Source organism: Aphelocoma coerulescens, chromosome 15, assembly GCF_041296385.1.
Source record: "Aphelocoma coerulescens isolate FSJ_1873_10779 chromosome 15, UR_Acoe_1.0, whole genome shotgun sequence".
NCBI lineage: Eukaryota > Metazoa > Chordata > Aves > Passeriformes > Corvidae > Aphelocoma > Aphelocoma coerulescens.
In genome coordinates this window covers 4482720-4506478 of record NC_091029.1, presented here as the reverse complement: position 1 = coordinate 4506478, position 23759 = coordinate 4482720, and the positions used below count along the sequence as shown (strand labels likewise).

General features: G+C 52.4%; 1 protein-coding gene across 5 annotated transcripts; it reads right to left on the bottom strand.

Moving 5' to 3' along the window:
* Positions 1-2533: 2533 nt before the first annotated feature.
* On the bottom strand, positions 2534-23749 carry UBE3B (ubiquitin protein ligase E3B). 5 transcript variants are annotated; one of them, XM_069030727.1, is made up of 29 exons: positions 23669-23749; positions 23020-23101; positions 22850-22932; positions 22219-22422; positions 21716-21836; positions 20864-20923; positions 20414-20518; positions 20227-20323; positions 19454-19539; positions 18691-18773; positions 18060-18165; positions 17297-17417; positions 16504-16681; positions 15959-16128; positions 15078-15245; positions 14148-14319; positions 13460-13578; positions 12737-12851; positions 12266-12365; positions 11727-11846; positions 11232-11408; positions 11034-11144; positions 10120-10257; positions 9887-9952; positions 8469-8527; positions 6740-6922; positions 6142-6253; positions 5776-5868; positions 2534-5153 (listed from the first exon to the last, which is right to left on the bottom strand). In XM_069030727.1, the coding sequence occupies exons 4-29, from the start codon at positions 22377-22379 to the stop codon at positions 4962-4964; spliced, it is 3213 nt and encodes a 1070-aa protein (XP_068886828.1). In that variant the 5' UTR covers positions 22380-22422; positions 22850-22932; positions 23020-23101; positions 23669-23749; the 3' UTR covers positions 2534-4961. The 5 variants fall into 5 exon arrangements, with proteins under 5 accessions (XP_068886828.1, XP_068886825.1, XP_068886827.1 ...); XM_069030724.1 differs by lacking the exon at positions 23669-23749 and adding an exon at positions 23461-23558; XM_069030726.1 differs by lacking the exon at positions 23020-23101 and having other exon boundaries at positions 23637-23749.
* Between the last annotated feature and the right edge of the window lie 10 nt (positions 23750-23759).

Here is a 23759-nt window from a genome sequence, read left to right as displayed (position 1 = left end):
CCCAGCAACATTCCTGCCTCACAGGGTGCCTGATTTGGGATCGCTCTGGAGCTGCCAGCACAGCCATATGTTGCTAAGGGTCGTTTATTCTTGTTTGTAAAATGTATGGCTGCTCCCAGCTTCCACACTGTCAAAACGAGAAGAACTGGCCCCAAAATCTCTTGCTGCATGATTGGATCAGACGCCCGTACATCTGTTAACGCTGTAGGAGCTGTAAAACGGAATAAGTTGGGCTATAACTCAAGCACCTCGATTACCACCACGATGTGGGAGCAGCCGAGCGGCTGCTGCTCCGCCAGCAATGACACAAACATCCATTGTGCCAAGTCAAAAGTAAATTTACACAAGGCAGCATTTCCTGGGCCAGGGCTCAGAAGGGAGGAGAGGGATGAGAGCCCCCACCTCGACAGGATGTGCTGGAGCCCCAGCCCAGTGAGTTTTGGGGTGCACAGCCCTGGCAGTGGGGAGCCAACAGCTCCACTGGAGCTGCAAGAGCAGACAGCACCGCAGGTCCTCCAGCAGGGCAAGTCCTGTGGTCCCACAAGCTCCTGAAATGCCCATTTAGCCTGGAAATAGGCAAGGAAAAATCCTCCCCACCCTGGAGCAGCCCAGGGTAGGAACCATCAGCCCTGTGCCTAACAGGAGCAGGTTGAGCCTGTCTGGGGAGGAAGGGGCTGTGTGGGACCCTCCGCTCCCCCTGTGCTGCAGCCTGGCCCAAAGTGCCCACCCCAGTGCCCACCTCACCCCAGTGCTCCATCCCTGCCGTGGCAGGGCGGATGCAGAGAGGCAGAGTGACACAGGGAGAGCTCAAACCAGCTCAGGGAAGCTGCAGAGGGTCAGGATTGAAGACCTTGACCTTAGAAACAGCCACAAAAGCAGATTGCGAGCACCAGTTCAGTGCCACGCACCCAGGTGGTGACGGTGCCAAGTGCCACACGGTGTGAGCGCCCCAGCACCTGCTGCAGGAGCTGCTGCACCTCTTGGTAAACGTGAGCAAACACAAAAACGACCTGCAGGGACATCGTGCCTCGCTCTGCTCTGGGATGAGGACACCAGAGCATGGCACAGCCTCCTCCTCTCCATCCTAACCTGGAATCTAGCACGGGGCACAGGTGCAGAACAGAGGGATCAAACAGAGGGAATACCAGCCTGTGGTGTGAGCCAGGGGTTGGGGACAGCCTGCAGGAGCAGGAGAGGGACAGCAGGAGCTGCTGTTTGTTCCTGAACACCCTGTGCCTGCAGCAGGTTGGGACACCCAGCTTTGCTCTGTGCCAGCACCGAGGGAGCACCAGGAACCAGGGATCTCTCTCTCAGGCTCCAGGGATCCCTCCCAGCTCCTCACCCCACAGTGCCCAGTGTGTGTGGGCCCAAAGTCTGGGATAGCCACAGCCACACCTCACCTCGATGACCCCGAGCGATGCCATGCCCGGATCCTGGCAGACGCCAGGGAAGCAGGGGCTGTACAGGCCTGGCTGCTGCCAGCTCTGCCTTGGCAGCAGCTGCTCTGGGCTTGCTTTTTGCTGTTCCTGACAGTGCCAGATGCCTCTGTGTCAAAACAATGGCATTTGCACACTGACTGGGAGCCTCTCCCTCGCTCCCACCGTGCTCCCGCTCCCGACAGCGCCAGAGAGCCCTGGGAATGGCTGGGGGGCAGGAGGGCTCCAGTCAGGGGTGGAGGGGCACTGAAAGGCTCCAAACCTGGAGTCAGAGGGAAGCTGGAGCAGCAGGCACAGCTCTCACTTCTCCAAGGAACTTTCAGAGTCAGGCCCAGGCAGAAACACAGAATATTTTTTAATTGTTATTAACATCAAACTCCACGTCGGCTCCAGTGGCTGCTCCCTCTCCTGCACTGGGGGATCCCGCTTGGATTTCCAGCCTGTTTCCCTCTCCACCAGTGGTCCCAGTCACCATTCCCAGATGTTCAGCAAGCACTGCTGGTCCCAGCACCTGCCCCTGCATCCGAGGAGCACCAACACCCCTCAGGATGGACCGAAGTCACAGCACTCTGCAGGACCAGGCAGAGCTTCTCCAAGCATATTCCAACAGGAGCAAATCCTGCTTCAAACAACACTGCCAGGTCCCTTTGGGCTCAGCAGGCCTCCTATCCCCCCAGCTGGAGCACCCCACAGATCCCAGCTCTCAGGGACACCGCAGCACAGGCACCAGGAACCAGCCTGGCAACAGGAATTCCCATGGGAGCAGCAGGCTCCATACTCAGCCTGGCAGAGACTCACGGAACCCCAGACTGGGTTGGGTTGGAAGGGAACTTAAATTTTACCCAGTTCCAAGCCTCTGCCATGGGCAGGGACACCTTCCACCAGCCCAGGTTGCTCCAAGCCTTGTCCAGCCTGGTCTTGGACACTTCCAGGGATGGGGCAGCCACAGCTTCTTTGGGAACATGTGCCAGGGCCTCAGCAAAGGGCAGGTGTGCTCTGAGAGGTGCCAGGGCCCTAATGCCCGACTCTGCTCTGCCAGGAGCATCCCACCAGCACATTCCCTGCCCTAGGAAAGGACCAGGAGACACCCAACCGCCTGAACTCATCCCAGCTTTATTTTCTCTGCAGGTCAGACACACACACAGGGATGGAACCAAGGTCTCCACGGCAGCGAGGCTTGGATAGAAAAGATCCTCATGAATTTCCTGTGGCAAAACCATCCCTGGGCAGGATCCACGGAGCAGGAAGGGACTGACACACCTGCTCAAGTGTGTTACAGCCTCCCTGGGACACAGGAATCAGTCCCTCCACAGGAATCCTCGCCTGCATCCACCGGGAATTTTCCAGACATTTATCACATTTTCCACACCAGCTCCAGCACGGGAGCAGTGTCTGTAGTGCAACATCTCCAGGTTTGGAGGGACCAAGCTAAGTCTGCAGTAAGATCTTTTCTAGGAATTGTACTCCTGAGGAACGAAGGGAGAAGGGAGCAAGGACTTTATCTCAGTGTTCAACAACTCATGTCACTGAATGCTCATTGTGCTCTAGCCAGACACACTGCACTTCCTAGACGGAAAAAGAAGAGCTCAGGTGGTATTTAAACTCTGAGAGGTCCAAGGCAGTGCCTAAACCTCCCAACTACACAGTCACCAACTGGTTAATGCCAAAATGCTCTATGTATAAAAAAGAAAAAAAGAAATTTACTATCATCTTTAATTTCTCTGACTCACAGCCCAGTGGCCTGAACCCTCTGGATGCAGACATTCCTGTCCGCACCAACACTTCCCATCACTCCTGTTTAATCTCACTGATTTGACAGAGAAAAAGGATCCTGACGTTGCTTTCCAGATGCATTTCCAGGCATTGGTTCTCATAAAAGGGTTATTTCTCTGAAACTCATCTGAAGCACGACAGGAGGAGGATGAAGCCAAGGCCATCTTGCTGCTGCTCAGTGCCGAGGGTTTTCCGACCCCTTGGAAATGTGGAATATTGTGGTTAAGGGGGTTCTTCCAGAGCCCAGGGTGTGGAGACCTGTGCTCTGCTGAGCTCACCTGGGGACAGGAATCCTGTGGGACAGACCAGGCACGGCAGCAGGAGAGGTGGGATATGGCCAGGGAGGGGAATGAGGATCCCCAGTGCCACAGGGAGAGAAGGAGGGAAAGAAAACCCTGGGCAGAAGCCAACAGCCTATGCAGGAGCTTGTTTTACCTGTGAGGTGAAGAGGAGGAGGTGACTGGCTTTTAACCCTGTCCCCAAGAGAGCAATGCCATGGCTCTCCTCTGTGCCAGAATCCCAGCAGGGCCAGGACAGCCCAGGAGCAGCCCAGTCTCCTCCTCTCTCCAGCCTGGGCCAGGGCAGGACTCGCAGCAGCTCGAGGGACCAAAGGTGGGAAGCTGCAGAGACACTTTATGAGTGTCTCAGAAATGGCAGGAAGGATCCACACCTTCCCAAGTCACCCCCTCTGCAAAAGCTGCCTGCTCCAGGCAAACAGCAGCTCACAGAAATAAGGCCAGAAAGAGACAAAGTGACCAAAAGAAAGAGTTTGGCACCAAAGCAAATGTGGCTCTTACACAGAGGCCCTGCCCTGGGTCCAAACAACTCCCTAAGAAAGGGCCTGCAAACAAAGTGAAAATTCCATCCCAGAGGGATTTTGCCAGTGGAGGTTTCCAGAGGACTTGACACATTCTCACTGTTCCAGAGAGGAACCTGCCCCACACGAGCACTGGGCTGGGGAGCCCGACCGTGTGCCAGCTCCTGTCCTCTGGAAACCAAGGAAAATGAAACCTTTCCTGCTCCTGAGAAATTGAGACATGACCCTTTCTGTCCCAAGGCCTGGGTCTGGCAGGAGCCTGGCAGAGGCACAGCTGGCTGAGCCCACTCCTGCTGCTCCAGCCCTTAACCTCCAGCATCCCAAAACCTTCCCGAAAGCCACAGGGTCCATCTGCTCCTGTTTAACCTGCTGCTTCCCTGGGATTCCTTCTCCAAGACACACCAAGGACCCTGCAGGGGCAGGGACGCCTGGAATCCCCCTGTCCTGAGTGAGCAGTGCCCATCAGGGCACTTCCAACGCCGTCATCTCCTCGTGGGCTCTGTCATCCCTCTGCCTTTGTGCAGCTTCCCAGACTCACTTCCAGCCAGCCCAGCTCCTGGGAAAGGAAAAAGCAGCACTGGCACGGCAGCAGCTGCCCGGCCTGCCCAGCCTGCTGGGGGTCTGACTGTCACTAATCTGAGTGGCACTTGGAACGTTCCTTCTGTGCTCCCCCGGGGTTTGCTTTTAAGGACGATTTCCGTGGGTGTCAAGTGAAAGGGTCAGGCCCATCCCCTCCTCCGGCCTGGAGCCGTGCCTAAGAAAAGCCAGCCCTGAGCCCAGCAGCTCTTCCCTGGATCCCTGTGAACCTCCACTACCAGCTGCCTGTCCAGGCCTCGAGCGAGCAGTCGGCTCCCACGGAGCTGCTCCGGGCTCCACGTGGGAAGGGCTCCCCTTCCAGCAGCAGCTCCAAGCCCCATCCCGAGTCCAGGCCGTGCCTAGGACAGCTCGAAGCCGGTGTTCATGCTGATGGCGTAGCGCAGCTTCTCCCGCAGGATGCTCTTCTTGCTGTAGTTGGGGAGCTTGAGGAGGTTGAAACACGTGGAGGAGGTCGGGAGGCGCCCGCCCGGCTCCTTCTTGCGGATGGTGAAGAAGCCGCGCAAAACGCTGCCCAGGGTGTCCCCCGTGTCCTGCAAGGGCACAGAGCTGGCACCTCCCTCTGCACTCCTGGCACAGGGGCGCGGGGTAGAGGTGCCAAGGCAAAACGTGGCACTGGGAACAGGGAGAGCCAAAGCCCAGAGCTCAGTTTTCCCCACCCTCCCCCAAGGAGCTCTGCTTGTAACTCAATGCCTGACGTGGGTAAGGTGTGCAGGGACACAGGGAGATGCCAAGGAGAAAACACAACCCTGGAGGAACCCAGGGAATCCAGGCAGGAAGAACCTGGAGCTGCTGTGTGTGTGTGCAGCCATGAGCATCCTATTGGGGTGGGGTTGTTTTCAGGTGTAGAATCCTAGACTGGTTTGGGTTGGAAGGGACATTAAAACTCATCTTGTTCCACCCCCTGCCATGTGCAAGGACACCTTCCACTAGCCCAGGTTGCTCCAAGCCCCATCCAAGCTGGCCTTGGACACTTCCAGGGATGGGGCAGCCACAGCTTCTCTGGGCACCCTGTGCCTCACCAGCCTCACATGGAAGAATTTCTCCCTGATATCTAATCCTAACATCTCATCTTCCCACGTTAAGGGTTTCCAGGTCAGATGGATGGGAGGAAGCCAGGCAGGAATTCCCAAGCCCTGAGAGGAGGATACCTACCTGGTCATCAGACACTTCCACACAGCGGATGGAGAAAGGAGGCTTGAGGTAGGCAAAGCCCAGAAGTGGAGGCCTGGAGCAGCTGGTGACAAACTGGAAAGTGCCAGATGGTGACGATGGGAGCAGTGAGGGCAGGAATAACCACACAGTGACACAGTAACAGCACTGGGCACCCCCCAGTGTGTGTCTGACAGCCTTTGGGGAGTGCCACCTCTGCAGGGAGGACATTCGTGGTGACACCAGAGCTTTCACAGAGCTCTGCTGGGCACTTCCAGGTGTCAGGAATTCTGGTGCCCTTTCAAAGAGCACCCAGGTAACTGGAAAACAGCCCTGGCCCCACTACCCCAGATCCCAGCAGGATCTCACCTTGAGGAACATGGCTCTCTCCTCAGGGCTGAAGTCGTTGGCCAGGATGTCCCAGAGCCAGATGATGACGCGGTGACTGCCATGGAAGCCCCCGTAGTACACCGTGTGCTTCCTGGGGAGGGAAAGGCTCTGGCAGGCCTGGCACTGCAGCAGGAGGGGCACGAGTGCTGGGAGGATCACTCAGGTGGGATGGTTTAGGGTGGAAGGGATCTTAAAGCTCATCTCATTGCACTCCCTGCCATGGGCAGGGACAAATCCCAGTAGCCCAGGTCACTCCAAGCCCTGTCCAACATCTGTCACAGGTCAGGGTTCTCTGCTGACACTGAGCCCCCAGCACTACCTGGGCACTTGATCAGAGGAAAGGGAAAAGCAGAGAGAAATTCTGCCCCCAGGAACCAATGGAAGAAAGGACCCATCCCAAATGAGCCTTAAGGAACCCGTTCCAAAGCTCTGTTCCCGTCTGCTCCTCACGTTCCAAGTAGGAGCAGCAGAAGTCGTGCACGAGTCATGGTCCTGCTACCTCCCAGGGGCTCTGCAAAGGAAGGCCTCAGCTCCCAGGCCAGCTGAGGGAGGCCCAGCAGCCCCAGCTGTCACTTACTTCAGGTCCTCGAGGTCGATCTCGGCGTTGTCCCCGGAGATGAGGCGCTGCAGCTCCGGCGCGGAAAACATCCGGATCCACTCGGGCTTGATGATGGACCTGAAGCCGCTGATGAGAGCTGCAGTCTGGCTCTTGATCTGGGTGTGCATCCGGAAATGGGCCATCAGGTGGATGTAGCTGATCCTGTGGGACAGGGCAGGTGGCACGGGGGGCATGGAGCAGTCAGGGGTACCCCCCACCCACCACTGAACTGTCCCTGGTGTGTTTCTCTGGCCCCAAAAGGACTGGGACAGCCTGGACAGGGTTATACTTTCTCCTCCAGGCCCTGCTCTTTATTGAAGCAGATGAAGATGTTTTTCTGCCCAGATTTTGCCCCTTTCCCCCCTCTGGGACTCTGCTCATTTCTCAGAGCTCCTGCCCAGCTCAGGGACTAATTTGCTTTAATAAACCCTTGATCAACCTTGGCTGGACACAGCTCCAACTCCTTTTAACAGCTCAGCTCTCCAGGCAGACTTTCCTCTAGGTCTGACCAACAGCTCACTGCACTCTGCTGCCCCATGGCTGGACAAATACCACACCAAAACCATGGAGCAGATTCCCACCTTCCTGCAGGATGTGGGAGAGGTGAACTTTTTGTTAGAGGGAGGCTCTTCCTCTTCTCACCTCCAGGAAAAAGACCTGAACTTGCTGATTCTTCTTCAGCAGCTCCCACACAGACCCCACCACAATCCCACTGCCTGGGTTTTGGGCAAGGTCATCCCAGCATCCCCAGGCAGAGCTGTTTCCAGCTTCCCAACACCTCTGCTCCCTCCCAACTCCCAGTTTGGGTGCAAAAGCTTCACATTTCTGCTGTAAATGACTAGAGCAGCATCCAAGGCTTTCAACTTTCTCCCTGAGCTCACTGGAGACAGGCCAGGGGAAGATCCTTTCAAATGCAAACGCCCTGGTCAGAGCTGGAGAAGGGAAAAGCCTGGGAACATCAGACTGCAGAGCACGATCCAGGTGGGATCCAGCTTCCATTTGTCAGGAAGAAAAGAACAACCCCCAGCTCACCAGTTCAAACACACACTTGCTTAATAGATATTTCATCCTGCTTTTATGAGCACTGAAGGGGATAGGGAAGAAGAAGAAAAGGAAGGAAAAAAAAAAAAAAAAAAAAGGAACAAAAAGGTGGGGTTGGTTTGCAGGCTCCGGAGTTGACATTTCTGATAACGATCTAAAAGCCGGTTATCTGTGAAAACAGCCCCGGGGCTCGGTGTCTCCTCTGATTTCCTGGCTCTAAAGAACGACTGTCGAGTACATTTGAATTCAGCACTGTCTGCTCGGAACACGGTGCTTTATACAACTGCCACATGTTATCATTCTGAGGAGATCTGTCTGCTCCAAGGTGTCTTTGAGCATCTGTGCCCTCTGTGTTCACGACTGTGTGCCTGAATTGCTTTGAATCCATCTGTCTGTATCCATCACCATCATTAAATCCTGCAGAATCTCCCTGACTGGGTGCCTTTGACCTCAGAAGTGCTGTTTCAAGAAGCAAATTGTCAATTTTTATTTTGCAAATCAAATTTAATACAATTTCTGCCGATGAACTGTAACCAGCAAATTCTATTAAGATATTTATGTGCTCCTTCTCCTCCAATCTATCTCAATTCATTCCAGATGCAAGACCAAGGAACCAGAATGAAGTATTTTGCAGTAGTGACCTTAAAAATCTAATTGCTGTACTTACTTATTTTCATTGGTAACGGGAATGGTCTTCCCTCCAGGAACAAGTTCATGGCAAACCAGCTGAGGGAAGAAATGATTGGATTGCTAATTACTGCCTGCAACCACAATGGAAGGAAATGCCATGCTAAGCTGTTACCTCCCCATAAAACATTTATTTTTACAATAAAACAGCAGGATTTAAAATTTAAGTAATAATCCTGCTTCTGCCTTGAACCAGTTTCACTTAACTATTAACAGAGTAATTGAACAGTAGGAACTCCAGCTCTCCCACCAGTGGAGCCAGCCCTTCTCCCAGGAAGCCTCCTCTGCAGTCTGATCCATCACTGCTGAACCACACACAAATCAATTCCAAGAGCCCTGGGGGACTGTCACAATCCCAGAATCCAGAGGCTGAGCAAGCTCAGTGTTATCAGCACAACCCAAAGCTGGCTGATCCACAGGTCTCACGCAGGAGCTCCTGGATCTCGGTGCCTCCAGGCAGGAAGGATCTCCCAGGGCCTGGTGATCTCCTCCAGCTCAGGGACAGTACAGGACCCTCCAGCTGCTGCCTGCTGAGTCTCGACTCATCTTTGCCCAAGCTGAGGCAGCACATCCTCATTCCCACATCACAGAGGCCTCTGTGCCTCGGCTCCAGGTGAATTCCAAGGTCAGAAGGGAGCCCAGCACAGGGAATGAGCTCAGCTGTGACGTGGCTGTGGCTACAGGGACACACAGCTCAATCAGGGTGACCCCAGCTGGCTCCGTCAGCACCACCAAAGCACTGGGAAAACAGGAGTGCCTGGGTTATTTTTAACCTCCGTGAACCACAGCCTGCAGGGTCTCGTTGCTGGGCTCCATATCCTACTCCTGCCTTTATTTTTCACAGGGAAGAACCCTCCAAGCTGGAACCTCAGTAATCCTGAGGCAGCAGCAGGTGTCCTCCACGGCTCCCCATGCAATTTGCAGCACAACGCTGCCAGCAAAAGGCATTTTTATCTTAGCTCTCCAGATTTTTTCAGCTCTGCACACAAAACTTCACAGGGCTCAAGTGCAACCAAGTACCTCCAAGTCTTCCTAAGGGACTGATAAACAGCTTTTCCTTCTCTAGGCCAAGAGACCTCCTAACACACTTGGAGATTCCCTGACAGAAGCACCCATGTGGGAAGAAAAGGAATTTCTCCCTACTCACAGGTTCTTCTTTTAACAGGGGAACACCAGTTATGAAGGGGAAGCATTAAACACTTTTTCAACCCTGGCAGCAGAAAAATTAAGGGTCAGAGGGGAACCTTTCCTTGTGGAAAAAGCTGTTCTCTGCCCACAGGTAAATATTGAATCCACAGCTGAGTGCAGAGAAGCCGAGCCAGCCTTCCGTGGCAACATGAGGAGGGTGTTTGGGACAAAGCAGAGATAAGCCCAACAAATCACTGAGTAAAAACCTACCTGACCCATCACATCTTCATCATAGGACAGTGTCAAGCCCAGGTCACTGATATCACCATCATAACGCTGCAGAACAACAGGGAGAAGGAAAAAAAAAAAAAGAAAAAAAGGGTCAGGGTTCAGCAGCAGAACCACCAGTTACTCCCAGGGGTTTTTAAAGCAATACTCAAAGGCAGTTTCTAACAAGAGGCAGCAATCAGGAGGGTGAATGACAGGAAAATTACTGCTCAAACCTTAATTGAAGTGAGATTTTTATAAAACTCCGAGTCCAAGGAGGGCAGTTCATCCACGGAGCTGTAGAAGACACTGTGGTGGTGCCCGAGGAGCTGACTCAGAAAGAAGGAAGCAAATGGTACATCCACAACTATTCCCTAGGGACAAGAAGAACACACAGGGGTAAGGTCGTGGTTGTGGCATCTTTGGCTACCTGCAAGGCAGATCTTGTGATGGGGAACAAGTGCAAAGAGCACTTTGCAAGGCACCAAAATCAGCTACAAACCCCACATCCTCTTAAAATCCATTCATTAGTAAGGCAGGTGTGAAAAGGCACCTGGGGAGCTCCATGTGTCCTTTAAAAGAACTGCCTTATGTGGTTTGAACTGAAAGAGGGAAAATTTAGTGAGATACAAGGAAAAAGTCCTTCCCTGGGAGGGAGGTGAGGCCCTGCCACAGGGTGCCCAGAGAAGCTGTGGCTGCCCCATCCCTAGAAGGGTCCAAGGCCAGGTTGGATGGGGCTTGGAGCAACCTGGGAGAGTGGAAGGTGTCCCTGCCAGTGGGAAGTGGATTGGACTAGAAAGTTCTCTTTCAACCCAAATCATTCTATCAGGGAGTCATTCTGTCATTCCAGTCTCCTCTTTGCCTCATGTCCCTTTAAGGTATCCACAAGTGGATGTTTGTAAGGTGCAACACCAAAAAAACCAGGCTGGTGTCCCCAGCACCACGAGGAATAAGCCAGGCATGTCCCAGGTTTTACCTCCAAGATTATTTTTAATACATGCCTGAAGAAATTCCAGCCTGTTCCACTATCAGGATCTTTATCCAAGCCATTTTTCCAAACTCCTCTCTTCACTAACAGCCCGCCAAGCAGGACAGATGCTCTCAAAGGTACCATCACTGACAATATCCCAACCTGGTGCTTCTGGCTCACCTCATACACAGCCTTCCCAAGCATCTTCCCCACGAACTCGAAGAGCTGCAGGTAGTTCTCATGGATGTAGGATGTTGGGGATGGATACAGCCTCTCATCACCACTGGTGGTCTGCACAAAGAGATAAGAGATAAGAGCCCAGTGAGCCAGAATGGCTCTGCCTGCACAGGGTCACCTCAGGTGCCACCTGTGTCCTACCTTGAACAGATTCAGTGCAGGGTCAAACACCTTTTTAATGATCTCTTCCAGGAACTCTTTGAAGACTCCATCTTGATCAATACCAGCCTCATCGACCCCCAGATCATTGACAAACTTCACCCTGATCACTCCCTTCATGGCGTTCTGGGAAAGCTGCCGGAGCTGTTCGTATCCATCCTACACAGAGCAGAAAATCCAGAGAACATTCCCAGAGGGAGAGAGTGAAACACCCACCCAGAGATCCAGCAGAGACAGGACAAAGGTACACAGAAATCTGCATTTGTCATTGAGCCTTGAGCTCAAAACCCCAGCATTTTCCAAGTCAGAACTCCAGGTTTGCAGCAGCCTGAGCTGAACAAGGGTCCAGCATTCTCCTGGAATGTCAGTTCTGGGAGTGGGTCCCTCAACAGCCACAGAGAAAGTAAAACCCCACCCCCCCTGCCCTGTTTTTGTCAGGTCAGGGTGCTGCCCTGGGGGCTGGCTCGTGCCCCTCACCTCGAGCATGCGGGAGCGGCGGATGGTGATGTGGGTGACGTGAGGGGACGCCGAGCTCGTCTCCACCAGCCCCAGCTTCTCCTTCTCCTTCGTGACCATGTTCCGGAAGAGCAGCACCCTCTGCAAGAAGAAAACAAATGCAAGTCTCAATCCACAGGGATCCTGCAGTGCAGCAGGGATTTGGGAGGCTCCTGACATGCAGAAGTGCTGCTGGCTGTCCTGATCTCAGCTACGCCCTGGTGCCACTGTCACCCACTCACCCCACGCAGCTGCACACACAAATCAGTTCTGTCTCAACATAGAGATCAAGAGATTTGAAAGAAATACACTGGGAAGGGGTGAGGACACAAATCAGCTCTCTCTCAGTGACAGAAATCAAAACATGTAGAGGAAATCTATTGGGGAAGGGGGTGAATTATTCAGCTGGCATTTCAAAAGAAGCTCCGTGTCACAAAATGCTCCAGACACGTGTCCCTCCCACCCCAGGCCACCCAGGCCACTGATTCCCAGCCTCCATCCTCTACCCCCACCCCACTCACGTTCTTATGGGGAATGACGTGTGGGATGTACTGCAGCAGCAGCTGGGCTCGTTTCTTGTCCTTGTCCAGCTCCTGGAAGAGCACGCTGGGTTTGAGGTCCCTTGACAAAAAAGGCAGAGATTGAGAGATCCCTGAGGTGTGGGAGACAACTCGGGGTGGGAGAGAGGGAACTGCTGGTAATGCTTCCAAAGATGACTGAAGTGCCCAGTGTACACACTAACAAGGTAAAAAGGGCCAGGAACACCCAAGCTTTTGGGTGCTGAGTCAGTTTTCAAAGCACCACCTAAACCTCCCACCATGGAAAAAAAGCACAACACCAGGGATGTCCTTAACTGCAAACACAGGCAGCAGTTCCCACCTCGATCCCACAGGCAGAATGTCAATAAGGAATCCCAAACCAGCCTCCCCAGAGCATGTGGAGCAGTGGGACAAACCCGGAGCTGCCCAGGATCCCTGCCCTGGGCCACTCACTTGCGCAGCCAGTGATCCTCGGGAGCGAAGCGCCGGCGACAATCCCGCTCGTACAGCACCATGAGCCAGCCATGGACAGAGTGGAACAGCTCCAGGGTCTCCCCTCGGGCATTCTCTGCACAAAAGGAACAAGGCAGCAAAGTCCAGGCACCCTTGGCACCAGCAGGAGCCACACTTTGATCATCCTCCCCACAGTAGCAGCACTGGGGTGTTTTCCTGACCCACACGGTCTCCAGAAGGAAGGATTTTGTGCCTCTGGGAAGACAGGGAGTCTCTTCTTCAAACAGAGCTGATCAAAGCCATCTCATTTCACATCAGAACTGGACTATCTCAGCTCATTACCAGAGAGTTGAGCTGTACCCAAATTATACCAGCAGAGAGATCCACAGCAGATTCTACAGAGACCTGAGCAAGCTGCTCTGCCTGGTCACAGCACTGCCCTGCTCTTGTCCAACACATGGCCCAGCCTTGCAAACCTCATCTCTGCCAAAAACCATCTCTGCCCATCATGTCTGTTACACAAATCCTTACTGGAAATAGGGAAGTGCTCTGGATTTGGCACCAAGCATGATCGTGGCATCTGGACATCAAAAGACTGGGACATATTCCCACATTGTAGTGCTTTTTGTGCCAAGGAATAATTAGCAGAAGCTTCAAATTCCAAAATTAATGCCATTTGTGGTTCTAACAATAACATCAACTCAAGCTACTAAAAGCACTCACCTACAATTCCATCCCAGATCATCTTAAACACGAAGGAGTTCAGGAAAGAGGAGATGGTCACCAGCTCTTCCAGTTTGAATGAAATCTGCTCTTCGTAGACCTCGATGTCATCCAGAATCCTGTCAGAGCAAACAAATGCAAATGCACGAGTGTAAATTTAATTCCCAGCTGAAATTTTCAGAAAGGCACATTATCCTTTAGCAGCAGCTCTTATTTCTATGACAACTGACACCCATGAGGATCTAAAGTCATAAACAACCAAACCTTATTTATGGATTTTGATTGAGAGCAGATCCTAACAGAAGATGGTATGAGAGGCTGAGATACAAGCAAAGTCAGTGTTTCAGGCTTAAAAGGACCTTTTCTATTCCCAAGAAAATTTTTGCCTCATTCAAGCTGAGAGAACTGTCTCTACTGACCAGCAAGGGCAGATTTTCCACCCCCTTTTCCCATCTTTTGTGTTGTTTCTTTTCCCCCCACCCAGTTTTGTTACCAGCTGGAAGCAGCACACACCTGAGGGGGAAAAGTCCTTTGGAAGCCCTTTATTTCTCTGGACTCAACCCCAAAAGCTTTACTCTGCTTACTTATCTTCATGAAAAGACATAAAACCTTAAATGTTTCTCTTGAACCTGAAGGAACACAACTCCATGTCCCAAAACCCAGGGATCCCCATCCATGTGCTACCTACGTGATGAGGTGACGGGAGCAGTCACAGAAGAGCATCAACATGGCCAGCAGCCTCTTGGATTCCTCAGTGTCATTGTTCAAACACTCCAAGAAGAGTTTTAAACCCCCCTGCGGTCCCAGCTCACAGATGAAAGCCCATAATTTGGGCAGCAGATCATCCAGGTAAGTGAGACCTACGAAAATATAAAATGCACTCAGTAAAGCTCATTCTGCTGCTCGTGAAAGCTCAGAGCGGTGGGACTTGAAGCTGAAAGAGCCTTTTGCAAAGCAGAAGAGGAACATGAGCATCCCATTTGGCTCCCAGGCCTGTCTGCACTAACAGGAGATGGACAATCACCAGGAAAGCAAAAAAACCCCAGCTTTCAAGGAGGCATTGTTTGCACATCTTAAAGCTTTCCCCCCCAAATTCTTTTGCAGCTTTAGAAAAGAACGAATTCCTGTGATCCCACACTCACCTTAGGGATGAGAACACAACAAGGCTGCACCCATGGTCACCACAAAGCACCCAAAGCTCTGGACTCACTCCCTGCTCTACCCACCAGACCAAAACAGTGCAGATCTCCTCCTCCACCCCTTCCCAAGACAGGCAGTTTGTTCTCAAGATGTTTGAAAGCATTCAGTGTTCCCCCTGGAGCAAGACTAATATTGCCAGGCTCTCCAAAAACACTGACTCAGGCTGAAGGTTGAGAGGGAGTAAGCAAGGTTTCATGAGAGGAAAACCTGCTTTAATTTGTATTCTGGAGAGTTTGTGCTTGATCAAGTGGTGCTGAACATTATTGATCCCACGGATGATTCAGGATGGAACAAGCCTTCCCCAGCCAGTCAATAACCCGTTGGCAGTGATAAAACTCCCAACAAATCAACAGAAATAAGAAAATCTCTTTTGTTCTCTCCACTGGCAAGGATTTGAGCAGCCCAGAGGTGCCCTGACCTGTGAGGATCTGCAGGCGGATCTGGGTGAGGGTGGTCAGGGTGGTTTGGTAGAGGACACAGATGCTGCAAACCTTCTGCACCTCGGCAGAGTCCACGCGCTTCCCTCCCACCGGCTTCAGGATGTTCCGGACTGAGGCCGACTTCTGGAAAGCTCTCTTGAACAGGTCTGGTGGCAGAAACACAGGAGGAGTGCCAGAGGGCAGCATTAGATGGGATATTGGGAAGGAATCCTTCCCTGTGAGGGTGGGGAGGCCCTGGCACAGGGTGCCCAGAGAAGCTGGGGCTGCCCCTGGATGCCTGGAAGTGTCCAAGGCCAGGCTGGAGCGACCTGGGATAGTGGAAGGTGTCCCTGCCCTGGCCCCAGATGGGCTTTAAGTTCCCTTCCAACCCAAACCACTCATGATCCATGGTCCTGACTGCAGCAAATAATGACTACAGGATCCAGTGTTATAGGCAACAGCTAGAAAGTATCAGATTTACAGTTATCTCATCCCAAATCCTCTTCTGCAGGTGCAGGAGCCAGCTTCACCTTGCTTTCCACATGGGAAGCTGAGCTTCCATCTTCTCTCAGAAGTTCTAAGTTTCGCCAAAAGCACTTCAGCTACTTGAGAAAATGATGAAAAACTGCTAAAATAAGCAAATATTTTCCCAGCACCAAAGAAAGAGACTTGCCCCAGGTCTCAGAAGCATTCCAAGGAGGAATTACAAATAGGAGAGATCACATCCCCACCTAAGCAGCAGCAGCTGCTGCAAGTAACTACTCAAAGCTTTTGGCATAAGTGGAAAAGTCAAAACCCTGCGAGTCTGGGAGAGAGATCCATGTAAACACACACACACACACACAGAGACAAAAAAGCCCCACAACCCTCCAGAACTGACTTTTCATAGGAAGGCTGTTCTGAGGGGAGACTGGCTGTGCTGGCAGCTGAGCTATCTCCTGATTTTCCAGCAGTTTCTTGCTGAGCACATCACTGAAGAGGATACGGATCATGTGGACTCCCCAGAGGTGCTGCAGCTGCTTGGTCAGCAGGGGCATGGACTCGTTCAGCCTGGAAGACAGGGCAGGAGGGCAGCTTAGAAGGCAGCCTGGAATAAAACACCAGGCAGTGCTACTGATCCATTTAGCTCATAATCCAAATGGGAATATGCACCCACCCTACAGATGGTGCTCACAGGAAGAGCTGATGTGTCAGTGTACCAGTATGGCCACTGGTCACCAGTTTAACTGCACTCCATGAATTCCCCCATGGAATAGTCTGTGTAGGAATGCTACAGTTTATTGTGCAGCTAGAACCCAAAATATCTGAGGAATCATTCCCCACTGCCCGTCTCAAAACATAAAACACTTTGCAACACATAAAAAAATTTTAAAACTAAAAGGAGAGGCTTCATCATCTCTCTGCACTGAGGTCCTTCCCACTCACCCATAATCCACAGTCTGTGAGAACCAGCCCAGCACAGGGTGCCAGTGGGTGAGGTTGGATTTCTTCTGGGACACGTACTTCTGGCAGTAGGAGAGCATGTGGATGAGCACCCCCACAAAATGAGCTGTCTCCTCCTCCAGCACCTGGTCATTCAGGGAGCCCAGGAACACCAGATTGCCTGGAGGAAGGACCAGCACAGCAAAGCTTAAGGAGGAACAAATGCTGTGGGACAGGGGTTACAGTGAAGTGAATCCTTTCCCAGTCCCAGGGATTGGTGTCAGTAATGATCTCCGAGCAGGAAGCCATTTCCAGCACACATCAACCCCCTGAGGTGACATGTCCTTTTGGCCACCTCCCCACCAACACCTTCTACAAACTCCTAAAAGCTCCAATCCATGGATATCCCAGAGCTCCAACCAGTCATCTTGTTACTTCAGCAGATATGTGAATTTAAATATTTCAGCAGCATTTAGGGCCAATTAGGGGAGGGAGATCTAAGTCTGCCACACTCCAAGACTTGCTCAGAGTCCAAGTGAAAAGCTGGCAGAGATGATGCTTCACAGTTCAGCATGACATGGATACAAGAGCAAATCTCTGGCCCTTCCTCCCTCTGCAAATGTCTTAAACCTTGCTTGTAACATCCCCAAATACATCTCAGTTATTATTCAGAAAATAAATTGTTCTCGACATAACAATTAAAAATGATGAGTTGGAGGCAGCTCTGCCCCATGGAGAAAGAAGATCTCACTCAAGACTGCTTTCCAAACTCAACAGAAGTGTTGGAGGTGCTCACCCAGCAAGCAGAGAGTGTGACTGCCCTCCAGGCACACGCAGACATCCCGGCACTGGGATTCTCGGCTCAGAAACAGGATGAACTTCCGGAAGAGATCGTGGGATTCGATCACTGCCAGGCGCTGGAAGACAGGATGGAAGTGCCAGTGAGGCTGGGAAGCACCACATTCCCACACCTGATCTGCCAGCAGCACTTGGCATTGGCTTTTCTTCCCAAATAAAGCAGCAAGTTGAGGCTGTTGCCCCACGGAGTGTTTGACACGGAGCTGGGCTGGGAAATGAAACCCCTGGCAGGTGAACAGGTCATGCTGGAGTTGGAGCCAGACCTTTGCAATGCTCTGTCTGCAAGAACACAGCATTTGCCTGTTTGGCACAAAACCTGCCTGTCTGCACCAAGCAGATTGAATTGGATTAGTGGGCACCCCACAGAGCCTCTGCCACCCAACAGGGTGATTTTGGCTTTGGCTCTGTCTATGGTTATGGAAATGGAAGAGCAAGGACATGAAAAATTCAAGCTGTGGGTGATATATGCCTTTATTATTTATTTATTTATGTATTTTAGGGCAGTTCAGCCCATCATCCCACTGCTGTTAATCACTTCTGCATTAGAAATCCAGAGTATGTGTAAGGCTTTCACAACAGGGAGGTGAAACTGGCAAAGAGAGAAATGCCAAAGCTCTGTTCCAAGAGCTGATAAAATGGAATAACAAGTGGCCTGGTGTGATAATCAGCAGATTGTTGGTCCTCTGAGATCAGCTACTTACCTCAGGGGTGAGAGTAGCAAGGTGAGTCATTATAGCAGGCACAGACATGACATGGATCAGGAAGGACCTCAGCAGATTGTCTGAGAACTGTGCAGCAACCACAGGGCTACAGAGAGAGAGAGAAACACTTCAGAGCTCAACCTGACCTGGGAAAGCAACACAGCCTCCAACTGAGCCATCCAGAACTGGATCCTGGGAATTCCCTCAGCAAGAACCACACACACATGGAATGGGTTGGGTTGGAAGGGAACTTAAAGCTCAGCTCATCCCATCCCACCCCCCTGCCCACCTTCCACCAGACCAGGTTGCTCCAAGCCCTTTCCAACCTGGCTTTGAAGCATCCCAGGGAAAAGATCATCCACTCACACTTCTGTTCTCAGAGCAAGCTCACCCTGAACTGAACTGCATCCTCAAGTTTAAGCTCACACTAATTCCTGACTTAAAGCCACTCTGATCTGAAAAAGGACGACAGCAAAGCGAGCCATTTGCCTAAAGCAACTTCTTTCCTCAGGGTGATATTCTCAGTGGCACAAAAACACTGAAAGAATGAGAAGTCTTAAAAAAACCCAACAAAACACTAAAAAAGACAAGTTTGGCTGCAAATCCCCCAAGGCAGCTGCAGCTGACTCACCGCAAGGCAAGCGAGAAGATGGCAGTTAAGGAGCCTTTGGACAGGGAAGGTCTGGATCTTGCCAAGCCATTAGTTAGCAAAATCTGGAACCAAAAAAAGGAATCAAAATATAAAAACCCTGTAGTACTCAGAAAAAAAAAAGACTGTTACTCCTGGAAGACACGAAGTTTATTTAATGCAGAGAAAAAGAACATCAGAGAAGCCTAAAATCCAGTTCTTACAAGTTATTTGGCAGAACTAGAAGGGCTTCAGGTTCATAATGGCAGAAGGGAGAAACTGCAATGAAATCAGACACTCTGCAGGACTTATTTCCCTAGAACCTGTGCTCACAGGCTTTAAAAATTAACAGGCAAGGCTCGGAGTTTGGTAATGTAATTCTTATTTAAAAGATTCATTACATCATCCTTTCCCCAGCAGAGCAGCAAACAAACCCAACCCCAACAATGTGGCAGCTGCAAAGTTTGGGAAAATTATTTAGGACTTGGCCCTGTCCTTCTCATGATGAGGTGAATAAGCAGGATTCAGGCTCAGCAGCAGTGACAGAAGGGGAAGGGTGGATTTGGTCTCAGGTAGGAATACTCTGCTTTACTGGAGAAACTTGAGAGACTTGACTTTACTTGAGGAAAAAATACAATCATGCCCAAATCACCAGCAGCTCCTCCCTGAGACCCCAGCATGGATCCAAAGAGCTGCTCAGGAGAGGGGCAGAGGCAGGGCAGGGGCTGCTTTGGGTAAAGCCAGGACTGTGGCAGCTCAGACTGACCTGCAGCACGGAGTAGAAGCCCTTCTGGTTCAGGTGGCCCATGATGTTGGCACAGATGTGGTTCATGGCAGGTCTCAGGGTTTCACCTTTGGGTTAAAGCACTGATGTCACTCCAACAGCACCACAGCCCCACTCTGACTCCCCCACACGAAGGTTTGTCACTGCACAAGCCTTCCTGGTACAAAGTCCTCGTCCTTCTACACAAACCCATCATTTTGGCAGCATTTCAAACTGTCTTGTTTAGGCTTTAAGTGTCTCATTTCCTCCCAATACTTGTCTGCCTTTTCTACATCTATTTCCTACAAAACCCCAGAGCTGAGAGCACATTCCCTTATCCTCTGAACCCTTCTTGTGTGGGAGGTTCTGGAATATTATAAAAATGCTGTGACAACTGTTGGTGTCCTAAGGGAAACAGCCTAATCCCAAGGGGAACAGCCTAATCCCAAGGGGAACAGCCTAATCCCAAGGGAAGCCTTGTTTTGTGCAAAAGCAGGAGCAGAATGAATCTTTGTGGCAACCAAGGTGCAGAAACAGAATCCCTGAATCCCAGAATGGTTTGGGTTGGAAGGAATGTTAAGGATCAGCCCACTCCACCCCATTCCATGGGCAGGGACACCTTCCACTATCCCAGGCTGCTCCAAGCCCCATCCAACCTTGGACACTTCCAGGGATGGAGCAGCCACAGCTTCTCTGGGAGCTTGTGCCAGGGCAATATTCAGTAGGTTTGAACACCAAGTCCCAAATCCATGGCTTAAACACTTGGATGCACCAACCTTTTCCCCGGAGGATTTTCCAGGTGGAAGTGTCCGTGAAGGTGACCAGCATTGTGAGGTGCAAGTTCACCAGCCTGGAGTCCTGCAGGATGTCAGGCTGGGATGACAAACAGCAGGGTTAACAAATCCACCAAGCCTTGTGCCACCTGCTAAATGCAGGGAGAGAAAACACAAAAACAGTCCTTACCTTGAGCTGCTTGAGGAACTCACAGCAAAACCACAGGATGTCTTTGATCTGCTTGATCCAGAGGAGTGTGAGGTCCTTGGAGAGTGCCAGTGACACGTACCACACCTGAGGGAGGGTGGATACACAGAGGGAACAGGGTTTGTGCTGCTGCTGGGCAGAGTTTGGGACCTGAAGCCAGCAGTGGGACCAAGATGCTTCTCTCCCCAACTTCCCTGGTCAAAGCACATCACCCACCCCAGAAATCAAGTGTCCTTTAACTCCCGTGGCTCTACAGAGTAAAAATATCCCAGGAATACTAAAGGACTTGTCCAGACTTTCCCTGTGAAATCTCCACAGTGCTCAGGGACTTCTGAAAGCTAAAAATTACTTATTACCAAGGTAAATCCCCACACAGAGAGTTAGAAATAACCAGCAACCCCTGCCCATTCCAAACCAAACCCCCCTGCTGACCTTGGGCTCGTTCTCCACATCCATGCTGTTCAGGATACAACGGCACAGCTTTTCAAACCTCTGGGAAAATCCAAAGGTGGGATTAGTTCTAACTACAGGAAGGGCTGCTTCAGAAAAGCACAAGGAACAGCTCAGCAGAGGGAGCAAGATCTCTGTCCCAAACAGCAAATGTTCCCAACACATTCCCTACAGGAATCCCAGTGGCTCCTTCCCTGGGAGCACATCACGTCACGCTGCTGCTGCCGTGCAGAATTCCCTCCTTGGGAACACAGGGATGTTTTTGGATGCTGTACTCACAGGAAACTGCATTTGAGCACAGATATCCATGGGACAGAGATTAAAAAACCCCCCATTGCTGCTGCCATTGGAACACAGCTTCCCATTTTCCAACTGATTTCCTTCCAGTCAGCCCTCTCAGTTTCCCAGGGCAAAGATCATCATTTCGGGGCTTCACTCTGAACCCACGAGTTGAGGGCATGGTGAGAAAAGCTGCTGGGATACAAACAGCCTTCCCTGTGCCAGCACACATCTCTGGCAGCTGCCCCAGAGTAGCTGCCTGGGGCACTGGGGTGTGCCAAAATCCCCAGGCACTGCTCAGCTCCTGCAGCTGGCACAGTCACCAGGAAAAGCATCCATTAAAGGATGCCCCGAATACAGAACCACTCCTGAAAAATTCAAGGCTTCTTCTGTTTCATTCCTACAGGCAGATCCCTTCAGGAAGGGCCAGGAGACAGAGAGAGCATTGCTGAAAGCAAAGTATATTGCAAGAACCTCCAAGATCACTGGGTAAGGAACTAAACATATTTAACCTGTCCCCAAAAGCAGAGCAGGATGTCAGGGTAGTGTCCTCACCTCCTTGTCCTCCTTGGGATTGAACACAAACAGCAGCTTCCTGGCAATTCTGAACACAGACAGGGCACTTCTCTTACTTGAGCCGCACTCATTTGTCCCAAAGAAATCCTCCACCTCTCTCCTGCCAAAGAGGGAAAAACAAGGAGTCAAAAAGCAATCATGGAGCAAAGGCAGAATTCCCTCCCTGAAGGGGTCCACGAGGAAGATGGAGAGAGACTTCCTGTCTGGAATGACAGGAAAAGGGGGAATGGACTCAAACTGACACAGGACAGGGTTAGATGGGATATTGGGAAAAAATCCTTCCCTGTGAGGCTGCAAGAAGAAGCAGCTGTGAGAAGTTGTGGCTGCCCCATCCCTGGAAGTGCCCAAGGCCAAGTTGGACGAGGCTTGGACAACCTGGGCTAGTGGGAGGTGCCCTTGCCCTTAGCAGAGGTTTGGAATGAGATGAGCTTTAAGGTCCCTTCCAAGCCAACCCATTCCATGACTCCATGATTCCCACACACCTGATCTCCCTCTGCAGGCGGCATCGACACAGGAACCTCCTGACCAGAGCCTGGAGCTGGACTGCAGCTCTCTCCCTCTCCTTGAGCTCCCGCCGCTCCTCCCGTGCCTGCCGGGCCTTGTCCAGGAACTGAGCCCTGGATGACTGGCTGGCACTGAACATGGCTGGAACCTCTCAGGGAGCAAAGGATCCTTGCAGCAAACACCTGGAAAACCAGGAGCAGAGTAGAGAAAACACCCAGGGAAGGGCAGTTCTTGTCTGCCTGCAGGGAAAGGGAGAATCCGACAGCAGAGGGAAAAGTGGGAATAAAAAAAAACCCCAGTGACTGTCACGGGGCTGCAGCAGGGACACAAAAACACTGGATTCCCTCTTTCCAGCACAGCCCACAGCCTGCTGCAGGCTGCGAGATTTTAAGTGGAAAAATAAACAAATCAGTGTTTTTGACATTGTGCTCCACTTCCTGCACTCCACCTCCCCTCTCCAGCCTCTCCTCTTTCCTTGGAGACAGATAAGAACAACTCCCCGGCCAGGGACAGGAGGCAAAGGGCACAAGGGGCACTGATTTGTTGCCACTCAGCAGATAAAACACCCAGGGTCAACCAGAGCTTTATAAATAGTAACAAGGAACTCACCTGAGGGGCCACTTCTTCAAGGGAAGCGTGTGATGCTCATTTACACACACACATGATCCCCATCCCGAGGCTTGGGGCAGCTCCTGCATGAACAAGCACATTCCCTGCTTGGCTGATCTGGGGATTCGCACCTTCCCTCTGCACTTCCAAGTCCCTTGAACCCCACTGACCTCTCGCTGCACCCGCAAGGAAAACGGTAAGGGGAAGGAAGAAGCAGCACCGAGGCTCGGCGGCGGTCACCAGCACAGGCAGCTGGGGGAGACGGATAACTCCATGTGTGACAACACGGAAGGACAAAGCGCTCCGGGGCCCCCGGGATCGGAGCAGGTGCCACCCCCGGGATCGGAGCAGGTGCCACCCCCGAGTAGGACGGGCAGGACCTGAGAGCCACCCACAGCCCTCCAGCTGGGCTGCACCTCCCGGGATTCGCCTAAGCCACCAGCAAAGCAGCCACAGAGCCCCCTCAGCCCCTCTCACAGCTCCCTCAGCCCCTCTCACAGACCCCCGGTCCCACTCCCAGCCCCCCCGGGCCCAGGCTCCCACCGCTCCACTCATCATCCCCCCGGGCCTAGGGGCTGCCGGCAGCCTCTCCGCGGCCCCCAGGCGCTCACCCTCGTCCCGGCGGACACCGGGCCGGGCGGGCCGGGCCGAGCGGCCCCGGAACCCCCCGGTCCCTCCCGGTTCCCCCGCCCAGGCCGCGGCCGCAGCCCCCTCCTCGCACTCGTGTCCGCGCTCCGCGTCCGGCCGCCAACCCGCCCCGCCGCCGCCGTTCCGCCCGCCCGCTCACCGGCTCGGCGCAGGGAGAACAGCCAGCCCTACCTCCCGCTGATACCGGGAAGGTCGGGCCGAGCCGGACCAAACCGGGCCGTACCAAGCCCGTGAGGCGGCAGCGCAGCGCGGCAGCGGCTGG